The 19,140-nt window shown below is 39.8% G+C and overlaps 2 protein-coding genes across 2 annotated transcripts in view; both read left to right on the top strand.

Moving 5' to 3' along the window:
- LOC148354338 (uncharacterized) overlaps positions 1-9,220 on the top strand; it is a 121,631-nt gene extending 112,411 nt beyond the window's left edge. The window contains exons 4-5 of the mRNA XM_088350878.1: positions 3,962-4,012; positions 9,181-9,220. Coding sequence (XP_088207004.1) covers positions 3,962-4,012; positions 9,181-9,220 — 91 coding nt within the window. The remainder of the gene's footprint in view (positions 1-3,961; positions 4,013-9,180) is intronic.
- col13a1 (collagen, type XIII, alpha 1) overlaps positions 3,968-19,140 on the top strand; it is a 52,450-nt gene continuing 37,277 nt past the window's right edge. The window contains exons 1-7 of the mRNA XM_088351015.1: positions 3,968-4,012; positions 9,181-9,216; positions 9,325-9,351; positions 9,470-9,496; positions 12,227-12,253; positions 12,327-12,353; positions 14,729-14,755. Of these exons, the coding sequence (XP_088207141.1) occupies positions 9,494-9,496; positions 12,227-12,253; positions 12,327-12,353; positions 14,729-14,755 (84 nt within the window). The 5' untranslated portion in view covers positions 3,968-4,012; positions 9,181-9,216; positions 9,325-9,351; positions 9,470-9,493. The remainder of the gene's footprint in view (positions 4,013-9,180; positions 9,217-9,324; positions 9,352-9,469; positions 9,497-12,226; positions 12,254-12,326; positions 12,354-14,728; positions 14,756-19,140) is intronic.

Raw genomic sequence — 19,140 nt, 5'->3', positions numbered from 1 at the left:
TCAATGCAAACCCTTCAGAATAAAACAAAGAAGCATTTCAAAGACTACAGTTGCTGGCTAAATTGTATCTATTTGTTAAATATATTTACATTAAAATTGTCAGGACCAGAACAAAGACAGGACCCACTTGCGTGCGTTTCTCTTAGAAGAAGGGAAAGGATAGTATACCCGATCCGTAGATCGCTGGTCGTGGGAAGCAGGTTGCTCAGACCCGGAAGTGGTATTTCCGTGGCGAGCGATGGCAGTGTCGAAAGCAGGGGAAAAACAGATCGGTGGCCGGGACGGGGGAGCAAAAACGTAGTCAAGTTCAAAAAATGGCTCGGAGCCGGGAATCAAACAGGAATCAGAACAGGAGAGAGTCGGGATCGGAAGGCTTGCCTAGCGCAGCTGAGGTTCGCAGACGGACTGACCACCGGTGACAGAAAGAGGGGGGTTTAAAAAGTCACAGACAGCCAATCAGCGTCCAAGGCAGTAATCATGACAAAAAATGTTAGAATAAATAGAGCTCAGTGCGAATGAAGTTCCAGTAAAGATAGAGGTTCAATGTTGCCGGGTAATGTTTCTTGGAAAAATATAACATATACATGAATGAAATATCATATTTATAACATTCTGAGGTATAAATTCATATGCTTTCCAACTATTAACATGTACTGGTCATAAGGCACGAACACCATATTGCATGCTCATTACAGAAAATAAATATTTATGGTCATCTCTGGAAAAGAATGCTCTGTATTTGCAAACCACAATTTGACGTGTCATTAGAATATTGTTTGATTTGCCAAAGGTATTTTCACATCACCAAAAACAATAAAACCTACAGCAGTATAGGCTTGTTCATTTTAACCATACTGTTTTCTAAGAAAGGCACCAAAACTCCATCTAACTTCCTTGATTTAGTATTCCATCCATAAATATACTTTGTCAAATTAAAAATGTTACTGTTTGAAAAGTTTTTCATCATGATGCTCCATCACTGTCCCAGATAGTACGTTTTTGTCATGGTTACCGATGTGAATCACCTGTGCCAGCTCATTTGACGCCAGCTGCTGCGGGCTCTGATTGGCTCCCTGTCCGTATTCAAACCCACTCCTATCTGTCCCCTGTTGTCAGTCCATCTGCGAACCTCAGTGTATACTAGGCAAGCCTTTTTGACCCTGACTCCCACCTGTCCGTTCCTGATCTCCCGTCTGTCTCCGGCCATGAAGTGTTTTTTCATCCAGACCACGTATGCTCTCTCGTCCCGGCTTACGACCCGTTTCTGACCCCGACCACGATTTTGCTTTCCTGTCCTGGCTACCGACCTGTTTTTCCGTCCCTGACACCGCCCTCTTCCGTATTCGGATCACAATCCGATTGCGAGAGCGACCTGCTTCCCACGTCCAGCGAACACCGGATCGTGGGCATGAAAGACACCTAGTTGGTGTCTGGAAACTTATTCTTTCGACCTCTGGGCACAACTCAAATTCTAAAAACCTCTTTCAGTATACTATAAAAATATAAACGTATAAAGATATAAAAGTATAAGGGTATAAGAGTATATAAAAGTAAGTAATAAGAGTATAAGAGTAAGATTATACAAATATAAGAGTATAAAAGGCACATTTAGACCATAATTTCCCTTACATTAAGTAATGTATTGTTGAAGACATCTCAAATTGACTTTTATCTTTACACAATTGGGTCCTAATTCCGTTCTGGTCAGTTTTAATTGGTACTGCGCCTTTAAGCATGTCGAGTCAAAGACTTTTCAGGCCAAAAACTGGTTCTTTGTGGTCTGCAATTAAGCTTTAAACTTTATTCATAGAACAAAACAGACGGACAGTTCTTTCTCGTTTGAGATACAACTCAGACATTGACTTCATCGTTTTATTCTATTCATCATAATCTCTTTCTTGCATAATTTTGCCTTTTTTGTTTTGAGTGATGTAATTATACATTCATATGGAAATAAAGGGCAGCACGGCGGTGCAGTGGTTAGCGCGTGTGCGGCACAGTTCTGAAGTCATGAGATCGAACCTTCCTGTGTGGAGTTTGCATGTTCTCCCCCGCGCTTGCGTGGGTTTCCTCTGGGCATTCCGGTTTCCTCCTACATTCCAAAAACATGCATGTTAGGTTAATTGGCCGGTTCAAATTGTCCCTCGGTGTGAATGGGCGAGTGAGTTGTGCCTTCCTGTGTGGAGTTTGCATGTTCTCCCCCGTGCTTGCGTGGGTTTCCTCTGGGCATTCCGGTTTCCTCCCACATTCTAAAAACATGCATGTTAGGTTAATTTCCCGCTTCAAATTGTCCCTCGGTGTGAATGAGCGAGTGAGTTGTCTGTCTCTGTGTGCCCAACCAGTTTAGGGTGTCCCCTGCCCACTGCCCAAAGATAGCTGGGTTGGGCTCCAGCACCCCGTGACCCTACTGAGGATAAGCGGTGCAGATAATGGATGGATGGATGGAAATAAAGAAACCTTTTTTTTGAAGATTTTTGAAGTCTTTAATTTTTGACTGTGAATGTGTGAAACTGGAGTGTCATGCCCAATTTCGTTGTCACAATATGTTAACCCTTTTTTAAAGGAAATCACTATTTTAGTTGTGAAACTGTTAAAGCATTCCATCAATGACACGGAATTTTGCGAAGAACAAAGACTTCCCGTCATCTGGACCACTCAAATATTTTGGCGATAACAACCAGCAGATTTTTTAATCCGTGAAAACAAATCAGCTGACCTTCAGTGTTTCCTAGTTTTTGACTTATTAGTCAACATTACATATTGTAGTAGCAAACGTGATTGGCATGGATGCCTCATGAAATAATCAGATTTGATCCCTATGTCACAACCAGCACGAAGGGTAGACCCAATCGCGTAACGTTAACCACAAGTTTATTGAGATAGAGACGAAAGGCAGCGCCCGCAATCCGGTGGTCGCTGGACGCGGGAAGCAAGCTGCTCATAGAATCGGATCGTGTTCCGAATCTGGAAGTGGATCTTACGGAGCAGGAGATCTTGGTGTCGAGGACGGAAAAAACAGGTCGATAGCCGGGACAGGGGAGCAGAACGTGGTCAGGGTCAAAAAACAGGTCGAAGCCGGAGACAAACGGGGAGATTAGCTAAAAGGCGCAGTCCCAATTAAAACTGACCAGAACAGAATCAGGATCAAATTGCGTAACGTTTACCACAAGTTTTATTGAAAGAAAGAGGGGGGGCTCCACCCACGAACCGGTGTTCGCTGGATGCGGGAAGCAAGTCACTCTCGCAATCGGATTGTGATCCGAATACGGAAGGGGATCTTCCGTAGCGGGCGTGAGGGGTCAGGGACGGAAAAAACGGTCGGTAGCCGATACAGGAGAGCAAAAACGTGGTCGGGGTCAGAAAACAGGTCGTAGCCGGAGACAGACAGGGAGATCAGGAACAGCCAGGTGGAAATACGGGTGCAAAAAGCGGGACCGACGGGAGTCAGAGTCAAAAATGCTTGCCTTGCAGAAACAGAGGTTTGCTGACGGACTGACAACAGGCGAGTGAAAGGACTGGGCTTAAAAAGGACAGGGAACCAATCAGGTAGCCTGCAGCGGCTGTTGCCCAACAAACAGGCAGAGGTGATCCAAATCAGTCATCAAGATAACTAATTTTATTTGGACCTTGATTTCTCCCTCCACTTGCGGTAAATAGACAATCTTTGTTTTGTTATTCGACACTAAAGGTCCCATCAGTGTGACTGAGTGTGAATGGTCATTACCCCTTTTGTGTACCATCATTAACTGGTAACCAGTCTCAGATATACCCTACCACACACAATTATCAGGAATATGGCTAAAATGTAAGTGTTCAAGAGTTTAAAGTAAATCCCTTTCAGAAGAAGTGCAGTTTGTGTACATCCATCCACAATTGAACAAAAATCTGAATTAATCCAATACAATTCTATGTAGATTTTTGTTAAGCTAATTCAAATCTGACTATGTCTGTTTTTCTCCAGGGACCACCAGGAGAACCAGGTTTGTCAATCATCGGACCCCGGGGACCTCCTGTAAGTACCCTCATCTTCCTCCCTAATGTACTTTGTTTTAGCGACTGTTTGTATGGGTCAGGAAACCAATTTCTAGATGGTGGGCTTGCAAATTGTCAGAGACCAGAAACAGAGACAGGACCCACTTGCGTTCGTTTTTCACTGTTTTATTTAGAAGGAGGAAAAGGCTTGCACCCACGATCCGGTGATTGTCGGTCACGGGTAGCCGATCGCTTAGTGGCACTTCCGTGGCGAGCGAAGGCAGTGTCGAGAGCGGGGGAAGAACAGATCGATGGCCGGGACGGTGGAGCAAAAACGTAATCGAGTTCAGAAAAGGGGTCGGAGCCGGGAATCAAACAGGAATCGGGACAGGAGAAAGTCAGGGTCGAAAAGGCTTGCCTAGCAGGAGCTGAGGTTCGCAGACGGACTGACGACGGGTGACAGGAAGGCGGGGGTTTGAAAAGAGATAAGCAGCCAATCAGTGTCCGAGGCAGTTGCCGCCTTGCATCAGTAATCATGACACAAATGTGTGGCATTTCTAGTGACAATGTAATGCACAGGTGTCAAAGAGGCGGCCCGTGTGCCAGATCAGGCCCGCTAAGGGATTGAATCCGGCCCGCGAGACAACACTCAGAGAAGCGCAAGATAAAAACAAGCTGCAGGTTGAAATATGTCAACTTGATGTTGCCAAAGCCAGGTGCCTCTCACAAAGACACTGTACTTGTATTTATTTCTCTCTCTTTCTCTCTCTCTCTCTCTCTCTCTCTCTCTCTCACTTCTCCACCCCTTTTCTCCCACTCTGTCTCTGTCTCTTTCACTCTCTCTCTGTGTCTCTTTTTCTCTTCCTTTGTTGCTCTTTGTCTCCTTCTCTCTCTGTGTCTTTTAACCTCTTTTGCGCTAACTTCCTTTTTTCCTTTTCTCTCTTTTCACTTTCTCTCTTCCTACCCTGCGTGCTTTCTTTTCTCTTTTCTCTCCTTCTGTCTTTCTATTTCTCTTTGGATTTCTTTCTTCCTCTCCCTTTCTTTTCCCCCCTCTCCCACGACTTTTTATCTTTTGTTTCTCATGCGCTCTCCCTCTCTCTCTTTTTCTGTTTTTGTCTCGCCCTCTCTCCTTTTCCCTCCCTCTTTCTTTTATTTCTTTATCTCTCTTTTTCTTTCTCTTTAATCTACAAGTCCGGCCCCCGACAGAATGTTTGTTCTATCGTGTGGCCCCCGAGTTCAAATGAGTTTGACACCTTTGATGTAATGGAATACAATCAGATGACCAGATTGTAGGCCTCATTATGAAATTTTCAGTATTTATTTTTACCGAACCTTAACAATTCTATCAGTCAAACATTTATTAATAATCTTCACATTGAAATACCAAAATAAAGGCTGGGAGTCAGGAAACAAAGCAGGCGCGCTCATAAAATTTTGGTTGTTTAATAAAAATCGAAAAATACAAGCAACTGGCCTCAAAACAGTTAACTAGAAACAAACCCGATAGGACGATGACCAAGACAATGATCTGACAACTTCTGCTGTCTGGCACAGTCATTATAAGGACCTGGAAAAATAATGGAGTGTAGCTGTGAAGACAAAATAGGACGCTCAATAGAGCGATGGGCGTAAATGGTGCACCAGATGCTAATAGGTAACATCAACCTTTCCCTACATAACTATGCTGTTTAGAAGGGAAAAAATTAGATAACTTTGTTTCAAACTAATTAGAGTTGAATTGTTTTCCATTTTCGAACCAAATTTAAAAAAAATACATTGATGTTTCTTGTTTTATCAATCATTTAAGATAGATCTATTTAGCATTATTGCATTAACAACTTCACTGTTATCTTTGTAAATGCTATTTTAAACCTCTTGAAGTCAAGAACCGGAACAGGAGGTGAACCCAAATGCGTGACGTTCCTCACACAAGCTTTTATTTTACGGGAAATGGGGCAATCATGCACGTGAACCCAAACCCCAGTGATTCGCCGATCGTTGGGCGGAAGACGTAAGGCGACAGTCTGGCGTGGAATGACAGAAAGCCAGAGGCCGACGAGATCGATACCAATTGCTCGAGCAGATATCGGACAGACAGGATTGATATCAAAACTGGATATTGAAATCAAACAGGAGAAACTAGACGGGAACGAAACTTGAAACCGATATTAAACAGGACAAAATAGACGGGAACGCTACCGGACAGGAAATACCAACAGGAAACCGGACAGAGTCAAAACCCACGTCTTGCTAGGGCCCAGGTTTGTTGACGGACTGACAAAGAGTGAGTGAGATTACTGAGCTTAAACAGAAGGGAAGCCAATCCGTCAACGAGCGGGGCCAATTGGGCGCCATGGCAACCGTGACACAAGTCCTACAATAAATGTGATACAAAATACCAACAGCCATTCCTCTCGATTAGCTTTGAAATTGGCCTCTTTGAGAGGCAGAACATTAATGTCGGCGTTCCCGTATATCCCTGGGACTCGGTCAATTTCCAATAAAAACTTTTACAAGGTCAAGCAACGGTGATCCGTTTAGCTGTAATGTTACCATTTGTCCACTTATCCAACCACAGTCAGTGTGTTTTAGGAATGCACACAATAGAAAGGTTTTGTTCTATCTTACCTTGTCTTGGATTGATTCTTAACCGCTTAAAAGTCAAAAAGGTAAACAGCCTTGGGCAATTGGATTGTGTTACCTAGACAGTTAGCCCATTGTATCGTGTTTCCTGGGTTTCACAACTCAGGTTTATGTTGGCTTGACCGGGGTCTTCATTTGAAACCTGGTGAATTGCCTGCTAATGATAAAATGATTGCATGTAATTACAAACAGTGTGGAAACGGTAAAATAATTCGACGTATAATTTTCACGTGAAGCTAATGAGGCATAGCAGCAGAGGGACCAATCATGGGTCAGTGTCAGTTTTCCAAACCTTTGCTTGTATCCGATATATTTTTTTTTTAGATTAAATTATTTTTTTCCAATGAACAGCAGGGTCCTTTCGAAGTTTGAAAATGGTGGCAGTAATACTAATGACAGTACATTTGTTCTGTACAAAAAATGAAAATTAAAACTAGCTTGAATCAAGCAGCCATCTTTTTTAGCTGTTGGTTCTTATTCCGGTGAATATTTTTGTGTGCCCACTTTTCCTGGATGCTAATAGACTTTCCTAATGCATAGCCAGGGTTGGGTAGGGTTACTTTAACTGGATTACTTTCAATTATTTTTGGATTACTCCAATACCAAATATGCTAGTAAAAGACCAAAGAAACTAAATATGAATACAATTATGACTCACAACACGTGGTAAGCTTTCTCTCCTGGCTTTGATCTCCGGCAAAACGAACATAAAATGCGACAGAAACAAAATGAAAATAAATCCAAACAGCTTGCCAACATCATTTTTGCCGTTCCCTGTATTCCGTTACTCCCCAAGCCTGCACGAAATTTTGTCATTTTATTCATATTTAGTTTCTTTTGTCTTTTATTCGCATATTTGGTATTGGAGTAATCCAAAAGTAATTGAAAGTAATCAAGTTAAAGTAACCCCACTCAACTGTTCTGCCTTTGAGGAACAGAGTGGTTTTTGAATGCTTTCTTGTGGTTAACATGTTAATCGTTGCTAAAATCAATTTAAGTGGTGAAACCAGAGGTCATAATGTTAATGTATGTCCAATAAAAATAAATCATTTCATCCAAATGTGTTTTTATTATTTTCAAGCAACCCAACTAGTGTTAATTCCATGCACCTTATAGTCTAGTGCGCTTTGTGTATGACGAATATATTATAAAAGACTATTATTGGCAAGTACAACTTAAATAGTCATTTTATTCATACTTAGTTTATTTTGTCTTTTATCAGCATATTTGGTATTGGAGTAATCCAAAAGTATTTGAAAGTAATCCAGTTAAAGTAACCCTACCCAACCCTGTGCATAGCAGTCTATGGAGGAAGTTTTCTTTCATCAGAGTAAAGTTCGGGAGATAGAATGCCAGACCTTCCAGTTAGAAAGTGGTTTACCACCAGGGTTGGGTAGGGTTACTTTAACTTGATTACTTTCAATTACTTTTGGATTACTCCAATACCAAATATGCTAATAAAAGACAAAGAAACTAAATATGAATAAAATGACTAAATTTTGTGCAGGCTTGGGGAGTAACGGAATACAGGGAACGGCAAAAATGATGTTGGCAAGCTGTTTTATGGCCTACAGAGATTTATTTTCATTTTGTTTCTGTCGCATTTTCTGTTAGTTTTGCCGGAGATCAAAGAGATCAAAGCCAGGAGAGAAAGCTTACCATGTGTTGTGAGTCATAAATGTAATGCTAAATTGAATTCCATGACTGTCAAAACCAGAACAGGAGGAGGATCCAGGCGGTTAAGGTTTACTCGCAAGTTTTTGAAATATAGAAGAAAACAAACACCAGCGATCCAGTGTTCGCTGGACGAGGGAAGCATGCCGCTCACGGGATCAGAGCGTGATCACAATGTGGAAGTGGAACTCCAGGAGCGGGAGATCGTAGCGTGGTCAAACGGGCAAAACAGGTCGTTAGCCGGAGCGGGACATCAGAGCATGGTCGGTTTTCAAAAATGGGTCGGTAGCCGGAGCGGGAGATCAAAGCGTGGTCGGTGGTCAAAAACGTGCCGTTAGCCAGAGCGGGAGATCAGAGCGTGGTCGGTGGTCAAAAACGGGTCGGGAGACAAACAGGGAATCAGGAACAGACGAGTGGTATACGGATGAAAACGGGACCGACGGGAGCCAGAGTCAAAGTGCTTGCCTTGCGTATGCAGAGGTTTGCTGACCGACTGACAGGGAGAGACTAGCATACTGGGTATAAATAGGAGGGGAATCAATCAGGCCACATGCAACAGCTGGTGCCAAACAAGCGGGCACAGGTGAGGGCAATGAATAATCATGAAAATAACACTTCGAAGTGTATTTGATTGATTCGTCTATGCTTTGCACGTGATATTCCGTAAAATTGATATTCCACATCCAAAATGTTTTTTTTTTAGGGTTTGGCGTAAAAATCTGTTGCTGTTATAAATATATATCAGGAGTTGTACTGTTTTTCATTTTTTTACTTAATGCCAGTGTCTTAGTTGTGCTTGGCTTAAATTCTGAACCGATGCACATTTTTAGAACTTCTTTAGCAATTCTGTAATTTGTCATTCTCTTGTAACCAATTCATTTTTCTCTTCAGGGTCAACCTGGAACAAGAGGATTTCCAGGGTTTCCAGTAAGTAAAGTGTTTAGAAACTATAGTTTCTGTGGTTACACCAAATGCATCACTCCTTATTGTTGCTTATAAAATGGAAAATGTGTTGTTGTTTTTCTTAAATTCCAGGGTCCAATTGGGCTGGATGGAAAACACGTAGGTTTCTTTGAATTAACTTTTGGAAAATACTTGATACAATGTGAAAATGCCTAGCCTTTTTTAATGTGTTCATCACGACAAAAGGATTTTTATTGGAATTTTTATGTTTTTGCAGGGCCAAAATGGACCCAAAGGTGACATGGTAAGCATCCATCACAAATACAATATTGTAATGACCCCTCCTTTGACTTTTGCAGTTGTCTTTTTCTTGTTGTTAAGATAAATAATAAAATAAAATGATAAAATGTATTCATTGATTTATCTATTTGGAATTTAGAGCTAGACATAAGAAGTGTATTTTTTTGTTAATTTATTTTTAAGGGAAAATATTATGTTGAAATTGAATGGTTTTTCTTCTAAATTATAAGTCATTTTTCTGGGGGGCTTAGGTATTTATTGTGGAACATATAGATGGGATCAGTGTGTGGTATAGTTATCTATCACAACTAAACACTTGAGTATTGTCAAGAACCGGATTAGGATCAGGACCCAAATGCGTGACATTTCTCACACAAGCCTTTTATTTTACGGGAAATGGGGAGTCATGCACGTTAAGCAGCGGTCTGGCGTGGAAAGACAGGAAGCCAGAGACCGACGAGATCGATTCCAATTGCCCGAGCAGATATCGGACAGATGGGGTCGATACCGGACAGGACGGGACAGACAGGATTGATAATGAAACAGGATATTGAAATTAAACAGGTCAAACTAGACGGGAACAAAAACTGGAGAGAAAGATAAACAGGACAAAAATAGACGTGAACGAAACTGGAAACCGATATTAAACGGGACAAAATAAACAGGAACAATGCCAGACAGGAAATACCAACAGGAAAACAGGACCGAGTCAGAACCCACGTCTTGCGGGGCAGAGGTTCGTTGACGGACTGACAAAAGAAGAATAGGACCACTGAGCTTAAATAGACGGAAAGCCAATCTGTCAACCAGACGCACGGGCAGGGCCAATTGGCCGCCATGGCAACCCGGACAATTATGTGTAATCCGTCTAGCATGCATAAAAATGCAGTAAATGTTTTCGACTGAATCCCAAATGTAGATATGAACCTAAAAAATGGGTAATTGAAAAAAATGTAATTTGTCTTTATTTACTATACTACACACATATATAAATGGGTGTATCATTGCATAAACTCCAATTTTTTTGCAATACGACTGATCCGTTTTAGTTTATCACAAAAAGGAAATAGCACATATTTGTGTAAATTGTAATCAGTACTAGTTGAATTTATTGATACGTTTCTTTAGTTATTTAGTTAAGGTTATTGCATAGAATGCTATTTTACATTATTAGTACTGGCCTATCATGTTGTTGTTTTTTAAATTCCACACCCTTTAGGCCAGATCTGCTTTTTGAAACACTTGGGATTAATACAAAGAAAGGGCTGAGAAGAGGGCTTTCAGAAAAGGTTGGAATTTCACATCTGGTTAAGTTTGTTAATAGTTGCTGGATTAAAGATAATTTAGTGGTGATTATAAAATATTGCTCTGAGTAAATACATTAAAATGTTCTTATATTCTATGTATTATACAAATATCATAATATTTGATAATGTCATGATGACTGATTAATTTTACCTGTGCTCGCTCGTTTGGCGCCATCCGCTGCTGGCTTCCTGATTGGTTCCCCGTCCTACTTAAGCTCAGTCCTTTCACTGGCCTGTTGTCGGTCCGTCAGCGAAACTCTGTTTCTACAAGGCAAGCATTTTGACTCTGACTCTTGTCGGCCCCACTTTTTCACTTGTTCTCCACCTGTCCGTTCCTGATTCCCCCGTTTGTCTTCGGCTACGACTCGTTTTTTGATCCCGACCACGTTTTGCTCTCCTGTCCCGGCTATCGACCTGTTTTTCCGTCTATGACACTACAATCTCCCGCTCCGGAAGAGCCACTTCCACATCCGGAACTCGTTCCGATTCCGTGAGCGGCTTGCTTCCCGTGTACAGCGAGCACCGGATCACGGGCGCTGCCTTTCCTCTTTATCTTAATAAACTTGTGGTTAAAGTTACGCATCTGGGTCCTAATTCCGCTCTGGTCGTGACAGATAATGATTTGGACTTTTAATTTTTTGTTAAATCCCCATTTTTTTAATTTTCATTAGAGTATTACATTTCTATGACTGGGAATTACAAAAAAATACATTAATAGTCTGCAATTTGCTCTAGTGGTCTGTGCAGCCCTTTTAAACTCCAATTAAGGGCTGTATAAATAAACATAACTTGACTTGACTTAACTTGTATTGATTCGTTCTGGTTTATATCCTAACATGTCCCGTTTTTGTCAACCACTGTAGCCATTACTCATAGGTGGGTAATCCCTTCTGTGATTTTGTAGAGGTTTATTGTTCTAAATTCTTTATCAATAATCCATTATCCTTTATAATAGGCCGAGACACTTGCTCCCAGCCAAGAGGCTGAGTCAATGTCCTAGCCTCCTACCGATACAATCCAAAAGTCAATAGTACACGAGTTTTGATTTTCAAAATGATTCACTCATAACCAGCTTCCACTTAATCGTCTTCTTCCTAACATATGTCAGTGAGAAACCAAAGGACATTTGAAAGGCAGTCTGGTTAATATTAGACATAGTATTTCTTTCCAAAATTAGCTTTAGTGCTGTTTAGCCTGAAGGGTCACCGTTGTGGATCATAATAGATGGGCCCCGGAACCACTCCCAGAATTCATTAATCAACCAGTTGCTGCATACTGACAGCCAAAGCCGTAGAGCACGATGGGAGGTCAAACAGAAGCAGTTTGCCCGGGACAATTTCATTAAATTGGGACTAATTGAATACAATTGTGTCTCGGTTTATTTATCTCTTGCTACGGTTCAAAACCCGATTGCTGTTGTCTTTCAGGGTCAGCGCGGGCCAAAAGGACTCCCTGTAAGTCAATTCGGTTTTCATTGGATTGCACGAGAAGAATTTTTAACAAACAAATCTATTTTTCCTCAATTAGGGAGAACCGGGACCTAAAGGAGAGAAGGTGCGATTTACTATTACTATTACTTGTAGTAATAACGTTTTTATTAATGATAGGATTAATATTGTGAGTAGGATTATAATTATTCTTTATATATTCACGGTTCCTTCTGCAAATAAGAAATATTATAATTCCTGATAGCCATTTTTGGTGTCAAACAGGCGGCCCGCGGGCCAGATCAGGCCCACCAATGGTTTAAATCTGAGAAGCGCAAGAGGAAAACGAGCTGTAGTTTTAAATATTTCCACCGGACGTCACCAAAGCCAGTTAACACTTGCAAAACAATAGTGGTAGTATTTCTCCATTTCTCTTTTTTTATTTATTCCTCCCTCTTTTTCTTACTCCTGTTCATTCTCTCTTTTTCTCTTTTCTCTATTTCTCTCTCACTCTCTAACTCTTTCTTTTTCTCTGTCTTGCTCTCTTTCTATTTTCTCGCTCTAATTTACACTTTACCTCTCTTTTTATTTTTCTCTTTCTTTCTCACCCTCTTTCTTTCCCTTTTTCGACCTCTCTCTCCCTCTCTCACCTCACTTTGTCTCTTTTTCTCCTGCTGACTCTTTTTCTTTCTATGTATTCTTTTTATCTTTCTCTATTTTAACTTTCTTTTTCTCTCTCTATTCATTTCCTCCTTCTCCATTCATATCTCTATTCTGCTCCCTCTTCTCTCTCACTGTTACTCTGTCTCCCTTGTTCTCCCTGTTTATCGCTCTCTCTTTCCCTTCCTCTCTTTCTCTGTCTTTTTCATCCTCTCTCTTTCTTTTAAATTTACTAGTTTGGCCCCCGGGAGATTTTTTTTATAGCATTTGTGGCCCCCGGCTAAAACCAGTTTGACACCCCTGCTCTACATGATCACTGTCTTCAAACACATGATCAGTTTTTCCTAAATTATAAAAATAAGCCCATCATTTATGTATATATAAACCAATCTGTAGTTTTTTTACAAGGCAAATGTTTTAATAGTTGACTGAGCCTTTTTTAACCCTACTATTAACACCAACTTTGTAATAACATAGTTGTAATAGAGTAACAATAAAGTAATAACAGGATAATTTGCTGTTTTAAAAAATATATATCAAATCAGTTACTAAAAAGTAGCGCTCAGCTTCAAAATGTTGGCCAACCCTGTCTTAAAGAGCTAAACTATCAGCCTTATCAAACATACGGTCCACGGGCTAGATACAGCTGACGATAAATTACTGAGAATGTCACAAAAGAATCCAATTTCTATCAAAAGTTTTGATTTTAAAATAAATACAGATTTTTCTACTGGCCTCTTTAGGGCAGTAAAATATATACTCGCTTTAGTAGACCCAGCCTAGTAGTTTGATCTGATGCAATCTAACTGTATTGCCATGCCAAGGAAAACCTTTATTTTGTCATTCTTTTTTTATTTACTTCCAACTAGTAAGACAATTATGTTTGCATAGCGTGGTGAGTTGGTTCAGGTTTAAAACTGCATTTTTTCAACTGTTAAAATAAACCAAGAATAAAAATAAAATAAAATAAAAAATAAAATCAATAAAATAAAAATGTAAAATAAAAAATAAAAGATAAAAAATAAAAATGAAATAAAAAATAAAATGATAATAAGTAATAAATAAATAAATAATACAATATAAATAATATAATATGAATAATATAAATAAATATAATAGAATATAATATAAATAATATAAAAATATAATAAAATAATAAATAAATAAAAAATAAAAAATAAAAAATAAAAAATAAAAAATAAAAAATAAAAAATAAAAAATAAAAAATAAAAAATAAAGTGAAAAAAGCCAAAAATGCAATGCTGTTGTTTTTTTTCCCCTAGTATTTGTAAATGAAGGTGTTAAGCTGCGGCTGCATCGGCTCGCTACAACGGGTCAGGTGTATCGACATTTCGTTCTGTGTACATTGTTACAAAGAATGACAATACAAAGGAAATTATTATTATTATTATTATTATTATATCTTGTCATCAATATGTTGGGTAGGCTACTGAAGTAAACTCATCGTCATTGCATAATACTAGGAAAAACAGCTAGAAAACTGGAAGTTTTACTGATTTGGCCCGCCTGAGAAATATGCCTGGATCGGGCTGCAAAGCAAAACTGGATATTGTAATCCTGGTCTAACTGATAAAATTGGGTTGCTGTTTCTGCTGTCCTCAGGTGGTCAGAATAAGTAATTCCTCCTCTTTTAACAGCTTCTATTAAGTTAATAAACTACTTTCTAATATAGGATATACAGAATCCGCACATTAACATCTGATAAAACGGGTTTTACCAAGTAACTACAGATGAACTATGCAGATATCGTTTTATGAAAAGGTGTTACTTTTTGGTTGTATTTTGGTATTGAAGTCGTAATCCTTTTTCATTTCTCTCCAGGGTGTCTGTGGCGATTACACACATCGGGTAAGAAAGTGTCAAATTCAAATGTTTGATGTTAAAGCATTTATATACAGTCAATACCAGTGCACGCAGAATGCATACCTGTCAACCTCCACAGCTCCATGCCCTTACAAAATGTTGAATTTTCCCTCACAAAATACAAAATAATCTTACACCATTTTTTTAAACGTGTTTATTTATGTAGTGTAACATGTTGTATTGTACATGTGTTTCGTTATATCATATATGTTGTTAATTAACATTTTGTTGTGAGATCCTGAGTTGCTCGACATGAGTGAGGTTTATTATAAAAAAAAGTTCAAAAATAAAGTAGCTTGGACGTTCACTGTAGAAGGAAAAAAATACATGCAAATATAATTAAGTACCGGTAGAATAATAAATGTTCTTATTCTCATCTCATCTCATTAGCCGCACAGCTTATCCTCAGTAGGGTCGCGGGGTGCTGGAGCCCATTCCAGCAATCATCGGTCAGTGGGCAGGGGACACCCTGAACTGGTTGCCAGCCAATCGCAGGGCACACAGGGACAGACAACTCGCTCGCTCATTCACACATAGGGACAATTTGGACCGGCCAATCCACCTGAAATGCATGTCTTTGGAATGTGGGAGGAAACCGGAGTGCCCGGAGGAAACCCACGCAAGCACGGGGAGAACATACAAACTCCGCACAGGAAGTCCGGTAGCTGAATTTGAACCCACACAGGAGGTTCCCAAGACCTTAGAACTGTGCCGCACACGCGCTAACCACTGCGCCGCTGTGCTGCCACATTTTCTTATCCAAATTATGAATTCATTTTCTGCATTAAATTATTGTTGGTAATATACTGATTAAAGGGATGACCACAAACCTGTCTTTTTTCATTTTCTCTTTTTATACTTCCTTTTTTTCTTAACTTCTTTATACATCATAATAATTCGTAATATAATGCATCAAAGCAAGTGAGCCGTTTGAGAGCCGGCTTTCTGTAATGAGTAGTGCCGAAAAAGCCGATTCTCTAAAAAGAGACGGACTTCCTTTCACTACACAACTACCACATGAAATCCGATGTTGAATGATGCATGATGGGAAATCCCCAGGCGGCAGACGCATGCGCACAGTAGTATCAAACCGCTCGCTTTGTTTGCAATGAAAAAAAACGATACCGAGATAGAGGCTACTGCGGCTAACTCGTTTGACTTGATTGATTTGCCGTTCCGTGATAGTCGCTGTATACCGGATGGTACCCATAATTGACAAATTTACGTTTTTCCGTACAGGTTTTCTTGTAGGTCGTACACGTCTTAAAATGCATAATAAACGTACTTTGTACGGCAAAAGCGTACAGGTTGACAGGTATGAGAATGTTTACTTCCACAGCTGGTAATAGGACCTCTCAGTCGATGTCGAGCGGTTGAACCGATATGCCAAAACAGGAACTTTACCTTGGAAGCGGAGAAAGTGAACAGAAGCCGACTGTACAAATGACAAGTAGCTCGGTGATAGGTAACATGTGCGAACAGTTTTGCAGCTACTTGGCTCAAAGTCTCTCGGGTTTTTGGACTTGAAAGAAAACAAGGCAATTACCGGCAGTCTGCTGGAACACGGACTTGGACATGATAAGGGGCCGTCTGAGGCCGTGCCAAGAAAAAGATTTCTATGAAGGGGGAGTTCTGAGTCCGTAGGGTGAATTAGTGACTTTTAAAGAAGTGAGCGGTGGAATTTATGTGTTTTGTTTTATACCTTAACTGTCAGGTGAAGTGACAAATTGCTGAAACCTGAGCACGTCCACTTTTTTGCTTTTTTCCTCTGTCATAAAAAAGAAGAATATGCTCGATTAATGGCATCGTGGGGGGATAGTGGACTAGGTTTTTGCAGCCATGGTCTTCTTTCATGAGACTTTTAGAAATAGAGAACGTTTGAAGATGTGCTGTAGGTTTTGTTGTAGTTTTTCTGTGTGGGTACAAGAATGACTTGGGTGAGAAGATCGGCTTGAAGTCCTTGGGCGGCAAAAGAAGTGTCCACATACTGAGAACGTCACACGACAGATTTAAATAGATGGTGCCTGGTTGATCAGATTACAGTATGTCACAATAGTGAGTCCACCCCTCACATTTCTACAGAGATTCAATTAAAATGTTTAATGGAACATCACTGAAGAAACATCTCTTTGCCACAATGAAAATAAGTCTGACAACAAAGGACATGGCTTACTGGAAAGATATTCTCTGGTCTGATGGGACAAAGATTAATTTATTTGGCTCAGATGGTGTGAAGCATGTGTGGTGGCAAGCAGGTGAGGAGTACAGACATCTTTGTGTTGTGCATGGTGTTGGGAATGTCATGGTTTGGGGCTGCATGAGTGCAACTGGAAATTGGAAGTTGCATTTCATTGAGAAAAACCTGAAGTCAAGGATGGACTGTGAAATACTTGAGGAAAGAATGATCCCATCACTCCAGAAACGAGTCGCAGGGCAATGTTCCAGCCTGACACTGACCCATAATACACCTCTAAGATGACCAAGACTTTTCTTAAGGGGCTAAGGCTACAGGGGATGTACTGGCCAAGCATGTCTCTAGATCTAAACATCTTTGGAGCATCCTCAAGAGGAAGGTAGGGAAGCAAGAGATCTCAAATATCCCACAGTTTTGCCATGCTGTCATGGAGGAGTGAAAGAGCATTCCAGTGGCAGTTTATGAGGTTCTGGTCAAATCAATGGCCAGGAGGGTTAAGGTGGTTATGCAAAATTATGGTGGCCATACAAAATAATGAACTTCAGGAACTTTTACTTTAGGGTGTACTCACTTTTCTTACCAGGGTTTTAGCTACGAATGGTTATATCTTTACTTTTTTTAGATTTACACAGACTACCTTTCATTGTGTCAAAGTGATGTTTCTTCAGTGTTGTTCAATCAAACATTATGATGACATCTCTGCAGAAATTTGAGGGGTGTACTCACTTTTGTGACATACTGTAAACATCAGGGATGTTTGATACCTCATTTTTCAGACTGATATCAGTACTTAACTCTTCAGTCAACATTAGACCTGATACCTACTACAATAGGAAATGATCTTCCCTCTGCAAAAATAGCTGATATTTTTAAGGAAATCTTTTGAATCCTGATTATTTTTCATTCATATTTGATTCAATCAATGAGAATGTAAACTTCCCCTAATTCTAAATTCCTTATTGATAAATTGCAAATAGAAGGCAGCAGATAATGGTATCGACCACTTGATACCTGTTATAAATACTTGCCCATTCTTACTAAACATGGACAACCTTAATTGGTAAAAATTATAACTTATAATATAAAATATGCTACAATTTTTTTACATCTGAATAGCCAAACACCCATAATCCATACTTCAAAATATGTGCTTTATATTAAGGATGCACCACAATGCATTGAACTCACAATGATGGTAAAAATGATTGCTAAACCCTAAAACATTGACCGATGATTGCTTTAATATTACGAATGTATATGGAAATGTCCAACAGAGCTTTTGTCAAAAAACGTAAACACAATAAATAATATTTTATGTTTTATTTTAATACTATCGTGGTTGGTTTTATTTTGGTAATTTCTTGGTGCCATCGTCGTCGTTGTTTTGTTTAAAGTTACTATTTTTATTATTGCGATTAAATAATGTAGATGTGTGTTTTTTTTGTTTTTTTTTTAATATAGTGCGTAGTATACCAAAATGAAAATAAACAGACTGACAGACATCAGTAGAAAAAAAACCTGTTGTGTGATGTTGTGTGATTTCTTGAGCAGATCTGACCACCCAAGTTGATCTGGTACACATAGCAGTTCCCACCGTCTAGAGAAAGTTATAATTCCCTGTTGACCATTTAGCTGAATGCATTCAGCTCACAGGTTCCCCACGGTGGCTACAGGTATCCAAACCCTAAGGCCCGTAACGTTGTAAATTTCTAGGAATGCTGTGAAAGAGCGTGTTTGCAAAATGTTATAAACTGACGGATTTCATGGTCAATCGAGTATTCCGTAATCCTAGCGTAAACCTTTATGGACCTTTTATACTAGTAGCAGTGTCTGAAATAACGTCTGCCTGGACGCCCGGGGCATGCATCTTTTACGTCGGGCGTAGAAAAAAAAATATTTTTTTTTCAACAACTAAAACGTTTTATTCCGATTTCAAAATCTTCGTTCGATTGGAAATTTCGGAATTTTGGTTCGTTCGTCAATCTGCACACTCGGTAGCCAATCAGAAGCCTGCATCGAATAACTTTGTGCTTCTGGACTTTCCCGAGCCTTATAAGGTCGTGCATTTGCATATCATTTTCCAAAGTAGACGCACAGAGAACACAAGAAAAATGGATAAGTGGTTAGAAATTGTTAAAATTTGTCAATTTAATAGCGCCCTTAGTCGTGGTATTGC

This window comes from Urocampus carinirostris, chromosome 13, assembly GCF_059441175.1.
Source record: "Urocampus carinirostris isolate Australia breed hairy pipefish chromosome 13, RoL_Ucar_1.0, whole genome shotgun sequence".
Lineage (NCBI taxonomy): Eukaryota > Metazoa > Chordata > Actinopteri > Syngnathiformes > Syngnathidae > Urocampus > Urocampus carinirostris.
The sequence above is the reverse complement of the archived record's forward strand: the minus strand, read 5'-3'. Positions and strand labels throughout refer to the sequence as shown.